Source organism: Myxine glutinosa, chromosome 4, assembly GCF_964187855.1.
Source record: "Myxine glutinosa chromosome 4, kmMyxGlut1.1, whole genome shotgun sequence".
NCBI classification, from domain to species: domain Eukaryota; kingdom Metazoa; phylum Chordata; class Myxini; order Myxiniformes; family Myxinidae; genus Myxine; species Myxine glutinosa.
In genome coordinates this window covers 61,833,243-61,852,765 of record NC_136264.1, presented here as the reverse complement: position 1 = coordinate 61,852,765, position 19,523 = coordinate 61,833,243, and the positions used below count along the sequence as shown (strand labels likewise).

The 19,523-nt window shown below is 41.4% G+C and overlaps 1 protein-coding gene across 1 annotated transcript in view; it reads right to left on the bottom strand.

Annotated features, from left to right (window-relative positions):
- Positions 1–538: 538 nt before the first annotated feature.
- The window catches only part of COPB2 (coat protein complex I subunit beta 2), a gene marked incomplete at its 3' end in the record, with an annotated part of 69,670 nt that continues 50,685 nt past the window's right edge, over positions 539–19,523 (bottom strand). Inside the window, 5 exon segments of the mRNA XM_078775792.1 lie at positions 539–682; positions 11,232–11,338; positions 14,547–14,635; positions 14,742–14,852; positions 15,023–15,222. Of these exon segments, the coding sequence (XP_078631918.1) occupies positions 539–682; positions 11,232–11,338; positions 14,547–14,635; positions 14,742–14,852; positions 15,023–15,222 (651 nt within the window).

Genomic DNA, 19,523 nt, shown 5'->3' with positions numbered 1-19,523 from the left:
ATATTTTCCAAAAGAAAGCCATAATGCCGGGCACTATTGTTCTCTACGACAACAGATAAGTTGGTAGTCTCTCACTTTCTCATTTCTATCTAGGCTTTGGGATATCTTCGATTATCCACCATCTGTTCTTCTTTGTCACCATGCAAAGCCCCAACCGAACTTTGTTTCTAGTCATTCCTTTAACTTACTCAAATGTCTATATAATAACTGCCTTCCTCACTCGATTCAATTCCACTTCAAAATTCATGCCGTCAACTGATATGCCAATGGGAATTGACAAAAATGGAAAATACACACAAATCCTGGTTGCTATTGTCATGGCATTAGTAGGCAAAGTGGAAACTTTCATTATTCAATTACATCATTAAGCACATTAAAGGGGGAAAAAAAAAAAATCTGCTAATTGGCTGAAGCCTGGTAGATCTGGATACTTCGCTCACTGCTATATTATGGAAGCATATGGGTATAAACCCTAAAATTATATATTTTAATACGGTAACAAAAGATTTGTTTCAATGAGATGATAGGTAGCACAAACCTCAAAAGCATCCTCAATGCCATCCTCTGTGATACCTTCATGAGTCTCTTGTGCTGCAGCTACTTTGTCAGCTTGGTACTTGAGCACAAAGAATGATTCCTCTGTAGCCAAGGTGAGCAGCTCTCCTGAATCTGACCAGAACACCTGCATAGAATTGCCAAGATTGCAGTTATATTCACAAATACTGCAGATTCGTTCAAATACACCGAATTATGAAACATTGCAAAACTGAGCCAAATTATCTGAATTTTCAACACCATCTATACTAGGTGGTTTAGGTAAGGAGCTGGCAAAGTGGTGCAGACAGTGGAGAGCCATCGGAGCAGATGCAGATTCAAAACCGGAAGAAAGCAGTTTTCAGGATTTTGATTCTCAGATTTTGAGAAACGGCTCATTTTTGCAATGGAGTCAGCATTCGTTGTCATTTCTTTAATGAACAGGAATACCACAAATAATTACATCACTCTTTACCTGTGAATAAAAACAAATGCTCATTCAAAATTAACCTTCATAGGGGGGAAAATCTGGCTGCCCTGTCTGATCTGGTGCAAAAAGCTAGCTATTTCCAACATTATATTTGGAAAAGGCACCACCGGCCGAAATATCTGTGGCCAAATAGAAAAAAAAGGTTAATTATATGCAACTAGAGAGTTCAGATAACACCTTAACCCATGGTCTTGAAAAAAAAGAAAAAAAAAAGAACATGGGTGTGGTCTGCAAATGGCAAGCTTGATTAGTCGTGATGATCTAAAATGCCGCACTATTTTGTCCAAGTAAAGCTAAACTAGAGGTTTTTGAAGTGCCAAAAAGGGGATTTGTATTCTAGTGTTCAAGCACATAATTCAATTGAAAAAAAAAAGTACAGGTACATTCAAAGTACACCACCCCCAATCCCCCCGTGCCAAATAATTAAATATCCTACAGCGCGGCATTGCCGGGGCGCCTCGGGCGCCTGGCAATACCGCCGTGCAACTCATAGAGACTGTATTTGGAGGGAGAGGTGCACAATATTCGATTGATTAATTGCATAATTAAAATCAATAAAAGATTGTCATAAAATATTTTCTTAATCAATTGGCTAATAGCATAACTAAACCACTAGTGCTTGATCCGAAGATGTAACTTTTAGAAATGTAATTAAATAAGTCATTAATAAAAAAATAAAAAAATAAAATTTATTAATCAATAAATAATTAATCGATTAATTGATTAATCAATGAATCAAAAATACCCTTTACAGACAAATCACCTGGTCATCGTCATGTCCAAATATCAGCTTCCTAGCTCAAAAGGTGCCCGAGATATTGGCCAGATGAGAAAGAAAATAAATAAATGATTAATGAGGAAAATAAAGAAATAATAATCATTAAAAATTAAATAATTAATCAATTGGCTAATACAACACATAAACCACCACCATTTCATCCGAATCTGTAACTTAAATTTTTTAAATTAATTAAGTCATTAATTTAAAAATTAAATAATGAATCAATTAATTAATTGATCAATAAATCAAAAATACCCTTTACAGCCAAATCACTTGGTCATTGTCATGTCCAAATATCAGCTTCCTAGCTCAAAAGGTGCCTGAGATATTGCCCAGATGAGAAAATAAATAAATAATTAATTAATAATGAAGAGAAATAAATAATAATCATAAAAAAATAAAAAATTAACCAATTCGCCGATGGAACACATAAACCACCACCATTTCATCAGAATCTGCAACCTAAAATTTTTTTTTGTCATTAATCGAATAATTAAATAATTAATCGATTAATTAATTGATTAATTAATAAATCAAAAATAGCCTTTGCAGCCAAATCACTTGGTCATTGGCATGTCCAAATATCAGCTTCCTAACTCAAAAGGTGCCTGACAATGGCCAGAAGAGAAAGGAAATGTATAAGTACTTAATTAATCGCTAATAATTAAATAACTCATCAATTAATGGATTAATCAAAAAACAAAAAATTACCTTTTTTGACAAAGGACTTGCTCACTATTGTGACGAAATTTCAGCTTTTGAGCTCAAAGGATGGCTGAGATATTGCCCAGACAAACAAGAAAGAAAACAAGTAAACAAACAACCAGAGTGAAAACGGAGTACTCCCTTTCAGCGTGCGCCACTGCCGAGCCCCCTTCGGTGCCCGGCAATGACGATATGCAGCGCCTGGAGATGGCATAGGAAAGGTGCGGTGTACAATTTTTAATGCTGTATAATTTTTTTTTTAAAGAAATTTACTACAGTTGATTACACAACCTTATCTAAAACTTTACATGAATTATTCGCACCTGGTGTTTGTGTCCTTCATGACATCCTTGAAACTAAGTTTTCTGTTTGGAATGATTTTCAATCTTGTATGAATGCCAGACAGGCCGACAAAGTAAAAAACATTACCTCACTCCTCTCTGCGCAAGTGCGATTGGGACCAATTCAGAGCCAAAGTACTGCTTGCTAAACTACAGGTTTGTGTTCCAATTCGTGTTCAAAACAAAACATTGCATTGAAATTAAGTTGTCCATCGATCAAACTGACGTTTGTGGACGGACAAAATGACCCAATTGCTTAACTCCACTTTTCGCTTTGTACACATGGGGAAAAATGATACAAAACATGTATCTGAGTGGGCAGTTGACTATTCTCGAAATCATACTTTTCCACTAAGTATTCACTGGAATTGGAGTGGGGAGAGGGGCAAAACACCACCTGAGTATTCGGTTTAAGAAAATATACATGTTATAAGGGCAATGATGAAAATGAGGTTCGGTCTCACCATCTACAAATTGTATAGGGATGATGCCTCAACACCTCACTCCCACCCCCTTGGAAGGTACTTCACCTGGCACACAATGTCTGCAGTCCCAGATGAAGACCACTCGGAGGTCTAAATGTCAGACCATAGCCTTGCCCGATGTAAGCAGCTATGCTAGTTGGTGGTGCTTTCAGTCTTGAATGTGGATCTTCCCAATTGCAACCACTTTAGTTGCAAACAAATGAATGCATGCATTAACATAAAATACATGCACAAATAAGGAAGCATGTGCAAGTAATATTTCCAAATCATAGCAAAGATCCGTCAATGAAAACCTGGTAGCAAAACACATTTCTGCCTAGCAACATCATCACAAGGTTTCAGTGATTACCCGTATAAACCTGTTGCTATATTTGAGCCACAGATAATTGGACCCTTTATCAGCCAAGACCAAGCTGCACAAACAAGGCCATTAATCAAGGCCACAATACAACAGGCTGACGTAATAAAAAGTACAAAATCCACCCACCCCTGAGTCCCCTCCCCCTCCCAAAAAAAACAAAAAAAAAAACACAAACAGCTTCTTGATCTTCACTTCCTCATCAAACTTTTAGGATCTTAGATTGTACTCGAGATACCAAAGCATTTTTATATTACAATTACAATCGTTCAGGACAATATACATACAGCATATACATACAGTGCCCTCCATAAGTATTGGGACAGTGAAGTCAAATTTGTTATTATTGCTATATGCTCAAAAAATTTGGATTTGATATCAAAAGATGAATACGAGGCAAGAGTAGAGAAAGTCAGATTTTATTTCTTGTAACTTCTATGTATTTTTTTCTAGTCTTGGTTTTAGCTATTACTTTTGCCTTGTGAGTCTGCCTTTGGAGTCAGGAGGCATAAACCAACATGAAGACCAGAGAACTGTCTATGAAAGAAAAATCAAGCAATTTGGAACCAGAAATAACAAAATAATTAAATTAGAACCACAGCACAAGAATTGGGCATTGCAAATAAAATTACGTTGAATATCTCAAAAAAGAAAAACCACGAGTGTAGTTAGCAATAGACAACAGCCAGGTCGGTCAAGGAAAACAAGTGCAGTTGATGACAGAAAAGTCATCAGAGATGTGAGCAAAAAAAACAAAACAAACGAAACTGCCAGTGACATAATCAACAACCCCCAAAGTGCAGGAGTGAAAGTTTCACAATCTACCGGACACAGAAGACTTCAACAGCAGCATTACAAAGGCGACACCACAAGATGCAAAACAAGATGCATCAGCATCAAAATAGAAGGCCAGATTAGAATTTGCCAAGTACATTAGTGAAGTAGGGATATTATTACTGCTGTTATTATGTATTACTGTAATATGGTTTTCTCCTGGGGCTTATGGCTCACCCTGGTAGATGTATAAGCAGGTAATACTGTGTCCTGGGACTTATGACTCACACTGTGTGTATATACGAGTGCGTTGTGTGTGTGTGTGTGTGTATATATATATATATATATATATATATATATATATATATATATATATATATATATTGTTGTGGATATGAGAATGTTTTTTTTTTGTTGTTGTTGTAGTGTAAATTGTTGTAAAGATCACCCTTTGTAAATGTCATGATCGTTGTAAATACCTCCATAATTGTAAAGGTCAAAGGTCGTCCCCTTAATTAATTCATCGCATACACCTAGCCAATCTTAAGCCCTTCTAAGTAGTTATCTCTTTATTCTATGTGAGTTTAAGGCTCTGTTGGCCATTAATTGACACTCCATTGCACCGAATCAAATAAGAATAGCTCCCCTTCAATAATTACATTTCCCAGCCCAAACTCCCTCTCTGGGTAAAGCAGCTTCACAAGCGTGGGGTGCGCGCCCTCTCATTTCGCTGCAAATAGTGAATACGTGCTCCGTGCTCTGTTTGAACAGGAGGGGCGGGGTCGCCGGGAAGAGGCAAGCCCAGGGCGCGCCACGAGGGGCGGGGCTGTTCAGCCCCATGCCCAAATAAGGGAACAAGCCCGTAGCTCGCCACGAGGGGCGCGCCGTTCGGCGCCATTTCCAAATAAGGAGGCAAGCCCATGGCATTGCCATATAAGGTCACATAGCACGGGGGGAGGGCGGTACCGAAACCGACGAGGGCGTGTCACACCCACGCTTGAGGATGAGATATGCGTGCGAAGATCGCGCAAGAGAGAGATGAGTGAGGAGGCCCCACGAGCAGTTCTGTGAAGGGAGTTGCTTGAAGGTTCATGAAAGTTGAACAAAGTAGGTACAAGGTCGGTGAGAAGGCACGAACGCGAGGCGTGATCGAGCAAGACTGAGAGAGAGAGAGACGTGAGGGGGTGCCTGTATTGCGGCAATAGGCCGACACCCTCGAGGCCCTATCGCCGGTCGGTGAGACGCGAGGCTGTGTTTTCGCCTCGACCCCAAAGCGTGGATCGGAGTGCGCGCTTGGAGCCGGGCCTCGACGCCTACCATCTGCCTGGACCCTCCTCTGCCGTCCCAAACCATCCCTGCCTTTCCATCCTTTTGTGTACATGAGTTTGTTCTGTGTGTCTTGTCCCTGGGTATTAATTAAGCTTGTATAAGTTAATATTTGCACTGTGTCACCTGCTTTTTCCATTTTCCCTGTATATAACCTTGACTGCTCCTTTTGCTTAGTGTGTGTAAATAATAAATCCTGTTACTCTTCTGTACGTCATCTTCTTCTTCCTCTTCCTCTTTACATTCGGTCGCTTTAGAGGTTTCCAAATTGAATACCTGTGGCGCGATTTCGGCCAACGTCCAGGAATCGGGTTAGTCGGGGTAACTGTTCGGCCGCGGTGCCATCCGCTCGGCAAAACAACATCTTATCCGCGGTCCGTAACAATATATAATATATATAAATTATATATATATATATATATATATATATATATATATATATATATATATATATATATATACATACATATATATATACATACATACACATACATACATACACATACACATACACATATATATATATATATATATATATATATATATATATATATATATATATATATATATATATATATATATATATATATATATATATATATATATATATATACATACTGTATATACCATACAAGAGAGAGTTTGCTGATGGAGCTGATTTGTTGATTTGTAATACTCAGTTCCAGAAAGAGGATAATAAGCTTGTTACATACACGTCAGGTGGGTCGACGCCAACCGTTGACTACCTGATGGTGCGTAGGCGAGATAGGGGGCACCTCCGGGACACAAAGGTGATCCCATGGGAGGAGGCTGTTTCACAGCACCACTTGGTTGTCTGCGACATAAGGTTGAAAGGTGCGAGGAGAGCTCGGCGGGTGAAGTACCAACCGAGAATGAAGGTGTGGAGGTTGAAAGAGGTGACAGTGAGGGAGGCATTAAAAGAGAGGCTGAGCATGGTAGAGGCTGATGTGGTTGAGCTTGAAAGTGGTTGGATGTCAATGAAAGATAGTCTGTTGGGAGCCGTTGGTGAGGTATGTGGATGGACAAAAGGACCACAGAGGCATTCGGAAACATGGTGGTGGGATGATGAAGTTGGAAAGAAGATTGACGAGAAGAGGAAGAAGTTCAAGGAGTGGCAGAAGGGCGAAGGGTATGGGAGCAGAAAAGGAAGAGCATGAAAGTTATAAGGCAGCCAAGAAGGCTGAAAAGAAAGAGGGAGCAAAAGCGCAGGAGGCATGCAGGAAAATGTTCAGAGAACGCTTGGATTTGGAAGAGGGTCAGAGAGCGGTATTCAGGATTGCAAAGCAGATAGCGAAAGAGAGGTGTGATGTGATGGGTGTGAGTTGCTTGAAGGATGCAGTGGGACAAATCGTTGTGGACCCAGATGGAATTAAAGGAAGATGGAAGAGATATATGGAAATACTGTTGAATGCAGAGAATGAATGGGATGGCAACATAGAGAGTAACCCAGTTTTCGGACCGGCAGAGAAGATAACCGAGAAGGAAGTTGAGGAAGCGATTAAAGCAATGAAGAGTAGAAAAGCGGGAGGGCCGACGGGAGTTGTGGGAGATGTGTTGAAGGCAGCGGGAAATTGGGGTGTGAAGAGAATGACAGTGATCTGCAATCTGGTGGTGAAAGAAGGCCGCATTCCAGTGGATTGGGAACTGAGTACCCTCGTCCCTCTATCCCTCTATACAAGGGGAAGGTGACCCTCTGGACTGTGGCTCGTATCGAGCGATAAAGTTATTGGAGCATGGAATGAAGGTAGTGGAAAGGGTGTTGGAGAGGAGGATAAGGAAGAAAGTGAAGATCGACGAAATGCAGTTTGGATTTATGCCAGGAAGAGGAACGACAGACGCACTTTATATTGTGAGGCAGTTGCAGGAGAAGTACATGGAGAAGAGGAAGAAGTTGTTTCTTGGGTTTGTTGATCTGGAGAAAGCATTCGATCGGGTTCCACGTGAAGTAGTGACATGGGCATTGAGGAAGTTAGGAGTGGAGGAATGGTTGATCAGAGTAGTGATGGCAATGTACAAAAGAGCACGCACAGCTGTAAGGACGAAGGATAGGAACAGTGGTGAGTTTGAGGTGAAGGTGGGCATGCCTCAGGGGTCGGTACTAAGTCCACTACTATTTGTAGCTGTGATGGAGGTGCTGGCTCGGAACGTAAAGGAGGGTTTACCGTGGGAGTTGTTGTATGCAGATGATCTGGTGTTGATTGCGGAAAGTATGGATGGACGGAAGGAAAAGATGAACAAGCGGCAGGAATATATAAATATATTTTTTTGTATACAGGATCGAGGCTCGTGAAAGAGCGACCATTAATCACACAGAAAGACAAACAGACACATAAAAACAAATAACATCGGGAGCGGTAGACAAGATGGGGAGAGAGGGGGAAGGACACAAACACAACATTTGAGAGCAGGGACCGAAAGACATGGAGACATCGAGAGAACTGTGGGAGGGAGAGGGCTTTGGGGGGAGGCATGGGAAGGGGGGGGGGGGGGGCGGGAGAGGTATAAAACATATGGACACTGCCAGGACTTCCAGGAAAGAAGTTGGAATTTCAAACAAGGTGGATCTGGGGTGAATTAGTGGGGGTAGAAAAGATCAAGGTTTTGGATGGGGGAAGATAAGAGATGGTGGTGAACAGCTGTTTTAAAGACCTGGAGGGAGGAGTGTGATTGAAGTGAGTGTGGGAGTTTGTTCCAGAGGCGGGAGAAAAGAGGAATGAAAGAGTGAAGGTGAGCAGAGAGCCGAGATTTCGGCAGTTTAAACATCAGAGGGTTGCTGGCAGATCTTGTGCGACCTGTAGGAATATTTTGGGGACAGAGCACAGAGAGAGCTGGGGGAGCAAGGCCGGAGAGGAGTCGGTAGCAGACAGAAAGACCACCTACCTGCCTGCGGTGAGTGAGTGAAAGGCCCTCAGAGATAGCTTCATCGCGGGAGATTCCAATGATTCTGAAAGCTTTGGATTCACAGCGTGAAGCCGAGCCAGGTGTGAGGCAGGAGCACCAGCCCATAGGGGAGAACAGTATTCCATTGAGCTGCGGATGAAGGCCTTGTATGTGGTGGGGAGCTCAGGTGTGCCTAGGAAGGACTTCGCACGACGGAGGATGCCCAGTCGGCGACTGGCTTTGGAGGCCAGCTTGGAAATGTGGTTTTCCCAAGAAAGATCATGGCAGATAGTGAGACCCAAAAGCTTGAGCGACAGAACTTCTTAGAGAGGATTGTTGAGAAAGTAGATGGGAGGGTTGTCCATTCGATCTTTTCGGAGAGACATAGTAAGAGTGTGGGCGTGCCTCACTTTGTATGGAGACAAAAGGTCTGAAGGTGAATATCGGAAAGACGAAGGTGATGGCAAGTGGTAAAGCATGTGGTGAGGTGGAAATAACTGGGAGGTGGCCCTGTGCTGTGTGCAGGAAGGGTGTCAGAGTGAACTCCATTCAATGTACAATGTGCGCTGAGTGGGTTCATAAAAAATGACGTGGTCTGAGAGGGTCATTAACCAGTGTGGCAGCTACATTCATATGTAAGGTGTGCACAGAGGGAGCTGCACATGGAGGAAATGTTGAGTTGGATCTTGGAGACGGCGTGAAGCTGGAAGGTGTGAAAACATTTTGCTACCTCGGAGACATGCTGAATGGAGAAGGTGGATCAGACTCGGCAACGGTTGCTGGAGTGAGATGTGCATGGAAAAAGTTTCGGGAACTGAGTGGCGTGCTGATGAGGAGGGGAGTGTTGTTGAAGCTGAAGGGAAAGCTGTATGCTGCATGTGTGAGAAGTGTTATGATTTATGGGAGCGAGACATGGGTGATGAACGTAGAGCAGCAACGAAGGTTGGAAAGGGTGGAAATGCGAATGGTTGGATGGATGTGCGGAGTATCGTTGAGAGAGAGGAAGACAAATGATGAATTGCAAAAAATGATGGGAATAGAGCCTGTGATTGATGCTGTGAAGAGGAACAGGTTGAGATGGTTTGGTCATGTGTTGAGGAAGGATGAAAGTGACTGGTGGAGAAGAGTGATGCAAATGAATGTAGAAGTAGAGGATGGGGAAGACCAAGAAAGACTTGGCTAAAGATGGTGGAAGAAGAAATGCGGGCAAGGGGGTTAACAAGGAGAGATGCAGAAAATAGGGCAAGATGGAGAAGATCGTCATGGGGACCGCAAGGCTAACCCCGGCTCCAGCAGGGAAAATGGCCTTAAAATGCATGTTGTTGTTGTTGTTTGTCTGTCTGTGTGTGTTGCCATTTTTCTCAGATGGCTGAACAGATCTTCGTCAAACTTTCAGAGGTTCATCAGTGACTGGCTGGGAGTGTTTTAGGCAAAAAAAAAAGAAAAGAAAAAAATTGGGGGAAATTTTTTTTGGGGGAAAATTTTAAAATTATTACATTTAATAAATAAATAACTAAATTAAAAAAAAAAATCACTCTCTAGTGACTAAGCCTTTTTGATGAGCGACAGTTATATACAAGAACACATTCGCATAAATAGATACAAAACAATCACCAGACATTTGAACACAAATAAATCAAACAATTCCGGAAGTGTATGAAGTTGGTAGTACGGCTTCTTCTTCTTCCTAATCGGCATCACACTTAACTCAGAAACGTGATGAACGGCACACATTCAGCAGTATATATTCAACAAAAAGGTGAAATTATGAATTCTGATTTGGATGTAATTGCTTTTCCATTATATTTGCCCTCATTCCAAATACGTTAATGTTTCTCTTTCTCTTGAGCAACGCCGGGTACTCCAGCTTTCAACACTTATATACTTTACTCGGGGTACAAATACAAATACAACTTTGTCTGGGGGATAACATAGGCTATGTGGCTACGGCCTCATGCAGGGGTGTGGGGGACCGGGAGAGGGGGGTGAATTCTCTATGTAAATTTGTAGCGTGTAGCGCCACCTGGTGATGGTGGAGGAGGGTATTACAATTTTCTTTTTTACCTGGGCAACACTGAGGTTAAAGCACTCTTTGCACAGGCAAATTTTTCCTCCTTCTCGTCCCCCTACCCCAAAACGGAGGGGCCTGTCAAAGCCACTACCCCCCCCCCCAAAGATGTATATGTAATATATCCCCTCCCTTTCCCCTCACCTCTCGCATCCCTCCCCCTTCCCCCTTCCACTCGAACATTATTCACAATACAGTTTGCATTTAAACTCTGAATTATCACTGGCTATAAAGAAAAATGCACATTTCCTACTCAAGTGTCATTCCATTTATAGAGAAAGACTTATTTCCACTCCAAAAATATATCAACCATGGATTTACATGCATTACTCAACATTAACATGGGGTGACACGTCCCCATTTCCGACAAAAGTGTAATGAAACCTATTTTCATCACCCAAGGCTTAAAAAGATAATGACAAATTAAGTGCTCAAATAAATAAATAAATAAATAAATAAATGACCCACGTGTTTGGGTTGGATTTCTATGCGGCGAATAAGCTCTGTGCTTTCCCAGTCGTAAAAAGCCAGGCCGCTGGCTGAACGCACGCCCAGCAGGAAACCGCCGTAAATCCCTGCAAACACGAATTGATCAATGGTGTCAAGTTGGAGATAGAAACTCTGATATGATGTCGAAAAATATGCATCGATCTCACAGGGTGCAGAACAGTTGTCACTTAGGCATTAATTTGCCAGAACTCATTTACTCATCATGCCAGTAACTGCAGGTACAAATGCAGTCATTGGAGATGCATGACTGCTTAATCACAAGGGATACACGACAGCTCGAGCAGAAGGATCACTTTTCATTGGAAAAGGCAACATAAAGCAAGACTGGTAGTATTGACACGTTATAAAACAAAAACCTTGAAAGCGTTTGCAAAATACTTGCAGAACAAACAAAGATCCTCTTTTAGCAAACACTCAACAACCCCCCAGATGTTGATAACACTTTCCCCATTCTCGTTGGAAACAAAACACAGCACATGGGAATGACGCTCTAAACGGCAATGAAATGCGGAAAATTGTATAATTAAGAGTGTTCGGAAAGTTACCAGGTCTTCGGACATTTATGGTAAGATCTGACTTTTTTGTGTGTGTGTACAGAATCGAGGCGAGGGTATTACGAAGGTAAAAGCTAAGAGATACAAATCTGACTGTCAAGGGTCATTTGTAACATCTGACTGTCAAGGGTCATGTGTAACAAAAGGCAATGCAACATCATACAACCAGCAAGTGCAATATTTATGAAGATCACAAATGCAATAATTAAAAATACTTAAAAGGATGTAGGGATGGCTCGCAATGACAAGTAAAGAAAACGGGTCAGGAGTTTGTTTAATGCGAAAATTCAGCACAACACCATTTCTAGATCACAATGCCTACATAAGAAGCAGCACTATGTGGACCATTTTGTTCGTTACCTCCACCACCAAAGGTGCACAGAGGTTAGGTTTACAACAACAACAAGAAGATGCATTTTAAAAGGCCATTTTCCCTACTAGAGCGGGGGTTAGCCTTGCGGTCCCCATGACAATCTTCTCCATTTTGCCCTATTTTCTGCATCTCTCCTTGTTAATCCCCTTGCCCGCATTTCTTCTTCCACCATCTTTAGCCAAGTCTTTCTCGGTCTTCCCCGTCCTCTACTTCCTTCTACATTCATTTCCATCACTCTTCTCAACCAGTCACTTTCATCCTTCCTCAACACATGACCAAACCATCTCAACCTGTTCCTCTTCATAGCATCAATCACAGGCTCTATTCCCATCATCCTTCGCAATTCATCATTTGTCTTCCTCTCTCTCAACGATACTCCGCACATCCGTCGATCCATTCGCATTTCCACCCTTTCCAACCTTCGTTGCTGCTCTACGTTCATTACCCATGTCTCGCACCCATAAATCATAACACTTCTCACACATGCAGCATACACCTTTCCCTTCAGCTTCAACGACACTCCCCTCATCATCAGCACGCCACACAGTTCCCGAAACTTCTTCCATGCACATCTCACTCTAGCAACCGTTGCCGAGTCTGATCCACCTTCTCCATTCAGCATGTCTCCGAGGTAGCAAAATGTTTTCACACCTTCCAGCTTCACGCCGTCTCCAAGATCCAACTCAACATTTCATCCATCTGCAGCTCCCTCTGTGCACACCTTACATTTGAATGTAGCTGCCACACTGGTTAATGACCCTCAGACCACTACATTTTTAATGAACCCACTCAGCGCACATTGTACATTGAATGGAGTTCACTCCGACACCCTTCCTACACACAGCACAGGGCCACTTCCCAGTTCTTTCCACCTCAACACATGCTTTACCACTTGCCGTCACCTTCGTCTTTCCGATATTCATTCAGACCTTTTGTCTCCATACATTCCTTCCACTTGTTCAACTTTTCCTTCAGTCCATCCATACTTTCCGCAATCACACCAGATCATCTGCATACAACAACTCCCACGGTAAACCCTCCTTTACGTTCTGAGCCAGCACCTCCATCACAGCTACAAATAGTAGTGGACTTAGCACCGACCCCTGATGCGCTCCCACCTTCACCTCAAACTCACCACTGTTCCCGTCCTTCGTCCTTAAAGCTGTGCGCGCTCTTTTGTACATTGCCATCACTACTCTGATCAACCATTCCTCCACTCCTAACTTCCTCAATGCCCATGTCAATACTTTGCGTGGAACCCCATCGAATGCTTTCTCCAGATCAGCAAACCCAAGAAACAACTTCTTCCTCTTCTCCATGTACTTCTCCTGCAACTGCCTCACAATGAAAAGGGCGTCTGTCGTTCCTCTTCCTGGCATAAATCCAAACTGCATTTCGTCGATCTTCACTTTCTTCCTTATCCTCCTCTCCAACACCCTTTCCAATAGCTTCATTCCATGCTCCAATAACTTTATCGCTCGGTACGAGCCACACTCCAGAGGGTTACCTTTCCCCTTGTATAGAGGGACGAGGGTACTCAGTTCCCAAACCACTGGAATGCGGCCTTCTTTCACCACCAGATTACAGATCTCTGTAGAGGGGTTAGGTTTCCGCCCTGTTTTTTGTCTGTCTGAGCAGGAGATTTCAAAAAGTTTGGACGGATTCGTACAAAACTTGGCAGAAAGGTTGGATGTGTGACAAGGCCAAAATGATTCGATTTTGGTGTAAATCAAGATCCGGACACTAGAATTTTTGAAGCGATTGGTAAAAGATGGTGGAGGTAAAAAGAAAAAAAGAAAGTTTAAACTACAATATCTCATAAGCAAGGAGGGGGTTGCAACTGATACCCCAGGGAAGAGGGTTGTAAAGAAAGAACTCATTAGGTATTTATTATTTATGTCAAACACATCATAAAAGATTTGTATCATAAAAGGTATCATAAAAGAATGGGGTTGAAAAATCACTCAGGTCAAACACCAGATTTGCAAGGTAGCATTTCTCATTAAACAAGTGTGGAAGAACAATAAATGAAATTTAGCATCAGGTTAACCACTGGGATCAGTCATTATTTTATCGAAATTAGAAGAGATCTACTTTAAATTCGGATATTTTTATTCAGAAATAAATTTTAATTCGGATAAATTTCTTTTTTTCATTAAACGTAAGTACTCTTCCCAAAGCTATCCTTTCAACCCAGTATGTCAGCTTGTCTGAGCTTCCAATGCTGGTTTTTTTTTTTTTTCAAGACTGTCCTGCAATCTTTATGGCAAACAATATTTTATTGAGAACTTCATTGCCAAATTCAGGCGTTAAAACATAAAACTGAAACACGAAAGGTAAGCTTACCCTCAGAGCCAAACTCAGGCTTAAATGACTTCCTTTCCTTGAAATTCTTGAATATCTTCATGGTACTACTGCTTTCACGGATGGCATATCTGCACACAAATTAGGCCACAAGTCATGGCTCATGCTGGAAGTAATTTGTTTGTTTGTTGTTTTACTTTCAGAATTTGTTTTAAAAACAAACATGCATCAACTTACTCTGAAGAATCATGGGCCCAGACAAACTCCTGTGCATTCCCAAAGCTTTTGTTCCGCAAAGCCATGGCAGTGTAGATTATGTATTCGCCATCGCCACACACGACAACAAACCTGCAGCAGCACAGACAGCCAGCACCCATTAATAAATGTTTACAAAAAGAAGGTGAAGATGGCCACATGTGCATGAAAAGCACATTCAATCTCAAATGAGTTCAAGCTGCATGTCAGGAAAAATATTATTTTTGAAATATCAAAAGCAAAACAGACTCGCCATTCAATACCTGCCATTAGGGTTGTGTGAAACTGTTTGTGGGTAGATCTCACAGCTACCCATATCCTTGACAGCAAGAGGCAGTCTCTCTCCATCCCGTATCTCCGCCTCCCCCATTGCCTTCAGGTTTGCCTGCTGTATCTCGGAATGCCGTGCCCAGATGATCTTTCCACTCGAGTCCATGGACATAGCAGGTTCTTCGCGGCCCAACTAGTACCAGGAATCAAGGAAGGACATATGAGGCACTGATAATAACCAACAGCAAAATTAACAAAAGATAAGAGCTACGATGTATGGAATAAAACGAAGGAGCCATAACAGATACAAGTGGTTCCTTCATTTAAAAAAAACAAAGTTCACAAGTGATACACATCACAAGTGAGAAGCTTACTGCAAATTGAAAATAAATTGAAAATAGCTTGCAATGTATTCTCTATTTCTTTAACCGAAATGTAAATTTGAGTGGTGAGGGATGTAACTCTGGAAGATCACAAGTAGTTTTCATCTTCATCATCATCATCATCATCATCATCATCATCATCATCATCATCATCATCACCACCATCATGTACCATTCTCGATACAGGATCGGTTTTTGCTGAAGCACCTTCTTGGCTAAGGTTACAATCCTGGATGGGACACCACTACAATGCAGTTTTGTATGATAAATAAATGAATAAAACCCAGGAAAACAATCGTTGTTATCGAATACCAAAATAAACAGTGCTGGACACCGCTGTGTGTTACTTTGCTCTCAGGGCACGATACAGCGTAAATATTTTTCCAAGTACATATTCCTAAATGGAAGACTTTTGAAAGTGCCAATAAGGCGATTCACATATATTAATCAATTTAAATAAAATAAAAGTTTTAAAGGCTGTACAAAAAATAATACCCGAAGTTCACCACCATTGATGTGCCGTCTTTTACACAACCTTATTTAACATGTTACATTAGTTATTCGTGATTGTGTTTGTTTGCTTTATGACATCCCTAAAAACACTATTTCCTGTTTGGAATGATTTCATTTTTTTTTTTTTTTTTTTTTTTACTGCCAGACAGGCAGACAGAATGAAAAAAATTACCTTACTCACCAGTGCACATACATAATCGGAATGATATTCCATACAATTTGTTAAATTCAGAGCCAAAATACTGCTAAACTGCAGGTCCATGCTTCAATTCATGTTCTACAGAGTTCAAAATGTAAAATTCAACTGAAATGAAGTTGTTTCTCGATCATACAGACGTCTGTAGACAGACAGACAAAGTGAACCAATAATTGATTAAGCCTGCGTTTTATTTCACACGCACCGGGTAATTATCGCACAAATACATTTCAGATTTCGACAAAAATTAAAGTCAAAGTTCACATAATATTTTCATTCCAATTGTGTGCGCTCAATCCTAATTTTCCATTTGGCTTAATGGAACAGTAGAGTTTCTATTACTCTTGCATCTTTTTCCCAAAAATACGAAAACTTATTGAATCTGATTCACTTAATTTGGGTTAAGATGGTGAGACAAATCCGATGCGCTTGTGATTTGCAAAAAATCCGTCTTACAACAAGAATCGGCAACAAGCCTAGGTCGCCATCTTTCCATCGATGGAAAGGAAAGGGAGAGGGAGGCCTCGAGTAAATGACGACAGAATGATTAGGCCATCAGCTTGAAAGTTTCCACTTTAAATAAATACAGTGGTTAATAGAAGAACAAGATGACAGAGGGCAGCAGGTTCACAGAATGGCGCAGGATCAAATAGAAACAGGAGCATGCATGCCACACATGAGTGGATGAGTGACAAGAAGGGGGCGAGGGGGGATCAAAATAATGTTTGGGTGAGCATGGGAAAAAGCATGGACGATGATGGGCAACACTCATGAAAGACTGGAGGGAGGTGCACAAAACAACGCGGACATGGAGTCTATTCTACAAATGATAGAAGAGGGATGGAAGAACGGAGGTGAGCATTTAGCTGAGCATTGGGGAGTGTAAGCCAGTATTGCTCTTTATATATACATTAAATGTTCATGTTTACATGATCTAGCATTCTAGCCCTCAGAGTGGAACGAACAAAATAACGAACGCAAGCACAAGCGCACACACACGCACAAGCACAGTTTCGGCTATTCCGAAGATATGTGTAGAATTTAAAGGATTGCTGTAAATTATGTTCATGTCACAACATCCTATATTCACCTTTATTACCTCCGCCACCAAAGGTGGACAGAGGTTATGCTTACACCCGTTTATTGCTTGCAAAAATTGAAGATTTTTTCAGTATATTGGTTGATCTTGCGTGTTATTCTGTCTGTTTGTTTGTCTATGTCAATCACCTACACGTCACAATTTTAAACAGGTCTTTAAGAAACTTCACCAAATGTTAGAGTTTGTCATAAGGAAGAAGTCTCTTGGTTTTGAGGTCAAAAGGTGAACATAGGCCAAATTTCTAAAATCCCCAATTTTCATCAGATTGACTTGAAATTTGAAGAGGATTTACATGTCAGGTCACTGAATTCAACCACCAATTATATTTGAGGTCAACTTAGGCCAAATTTCTAAACTCCTCAATTTTCATCCGATTGACTTGAACTTTGAAGAGGATTTGCATATGTGGTCACTGAATGCAACCACCAACTATTTTCGAGGTCAACATAGGCCAAAATGTCAACATAGGCGGGAAATCAAGAAATTATTTTAGAAATCCCGCAAGTATCCTGCTTTGCACGACATATTTGTCTGTTTGTTTGTGAACAGGATATCTCAAAAAGTTGTGGACAGCTTCGGATGGAATTTGGTGGAGAGGTTGGGTTTGTCACACGGGCTAAATTATTAATTTTTGTGAAGATCTGGATCTGGATCTGAGAATTTTTAAAATTTTGAAGTCATTCTTCACCCTTGAGAGATGGGGCAGAAAAGGTATATAGCACGATATCTGAAAGAATTTGTGGAAAACTTATGACAAAACTAGGTGGATCTGTTGGGTAAATGATGAGAGCAAGATATTACATTTTGATTCAGGTACGAATCCAGATCCAACCTATCAGTGGTATACAAAACGTAAACTGTTCAGTCTGGCCGAGGTATGCTCTACTGAGTGCCGTTTTAGTTTAAATTGTAAACCTCAAAACATAGCTCCCTTAACTAAAGAACATTAACCGATAAGCAATTGATTGGTTTATCGACCACACGGATTAATGACCATCAGCCATGCGCTCAAGCATGGAATACACATGGATGCACTCAGAGACACGCGCGCACACAGAGACACAGAGACACGCGCGCACGCACACACACACACACACACACACACACACACACACACACACACACACACACACACACACACACACACACACACACACACACACACACACACACACACACACTGGGTACCAGCAATGCCACACAAATGATGCCGCCTTTCTCACCACACTCAGCGGGGCATTTCCCAAGGAGATATTTCCTCCTCCCCAAGGATGCCAACCTATGGGAATTGTCCATGCTTTTTTCCACTTGAATACTGAATATCAAGGAAGGAAGCAGCATGTACCATTTTAAAAGTCTTTTGTATGTCTGAGCCGAGGTTTGAAGCACCTGACCTACCAAACTCAGTGCGGATGCTCTAACCATTAAACCACCGAATCTGTCATTTTATCAGACACTCAATTAATACGCATTTACAATTTAAGCTTCAGCAATGCAGTTAATTTTGGTTTCACAATGCAAACAATGCAAACTTTTAGGGCACAGATTATATTTTTCTGGGAAAAGCCCGGTATATGATGAAGCAAAATTATTTTGAAGCCTCAAAACAATGCCAAATTTGGGTTTTGCAAGTATTGGACCAGCCCACTCTCAACCAATCGGAGAGCTTTGTCAATCAAGTCCAGCAACATTTCTGCCATCTTCTTTGCAATTAAAGCCTGTATTGGTGCCAAGAAGCATTACCTCATGGATGGGGGAAAAAAATGGCAAAAAGATAGACTCTGGCGATATCAGCTAACAAGGGAAAGCATGCACTAGTTAGTGTCTGTTTCAATGCATTTCCAAAGCCCAAAACCAAACAAGAAGAATATATGACATGGACTCAGGTTTGTGGTTGACCATGTCAAACATATTACAGTGACCCTGTTTGTATAGTAAAAGTTAAGCAATGCATTAACAGTTAGTAAAATTATATCTCATTAATCCCCTAGGCAGACAGGAGGGTTCAGCAACTGTCTCGTCTGTGTTTGATTCCTGATCAGACGATACAACTGTCACCCCAGTGCTTCATAGGCAGGGCAAATCATAAAGGAGAACACTGTCCTTTGAAGGGATGAGAAGAAGCCAGGTGTCCCATCTACTCGCATTCTCTGTCATCAATTAAGTATCTCGGTGCTTTGATTTTAAAAAGAAAGTTCTGTCTCCCCGGAAAATTTCCAAATTCGTTCCTTCACATACAGCAGCCTGCAAGAGTGGTGACCACTGGAGGGTCGATTCTTTACCACACAGAACGTGTTTTGCCA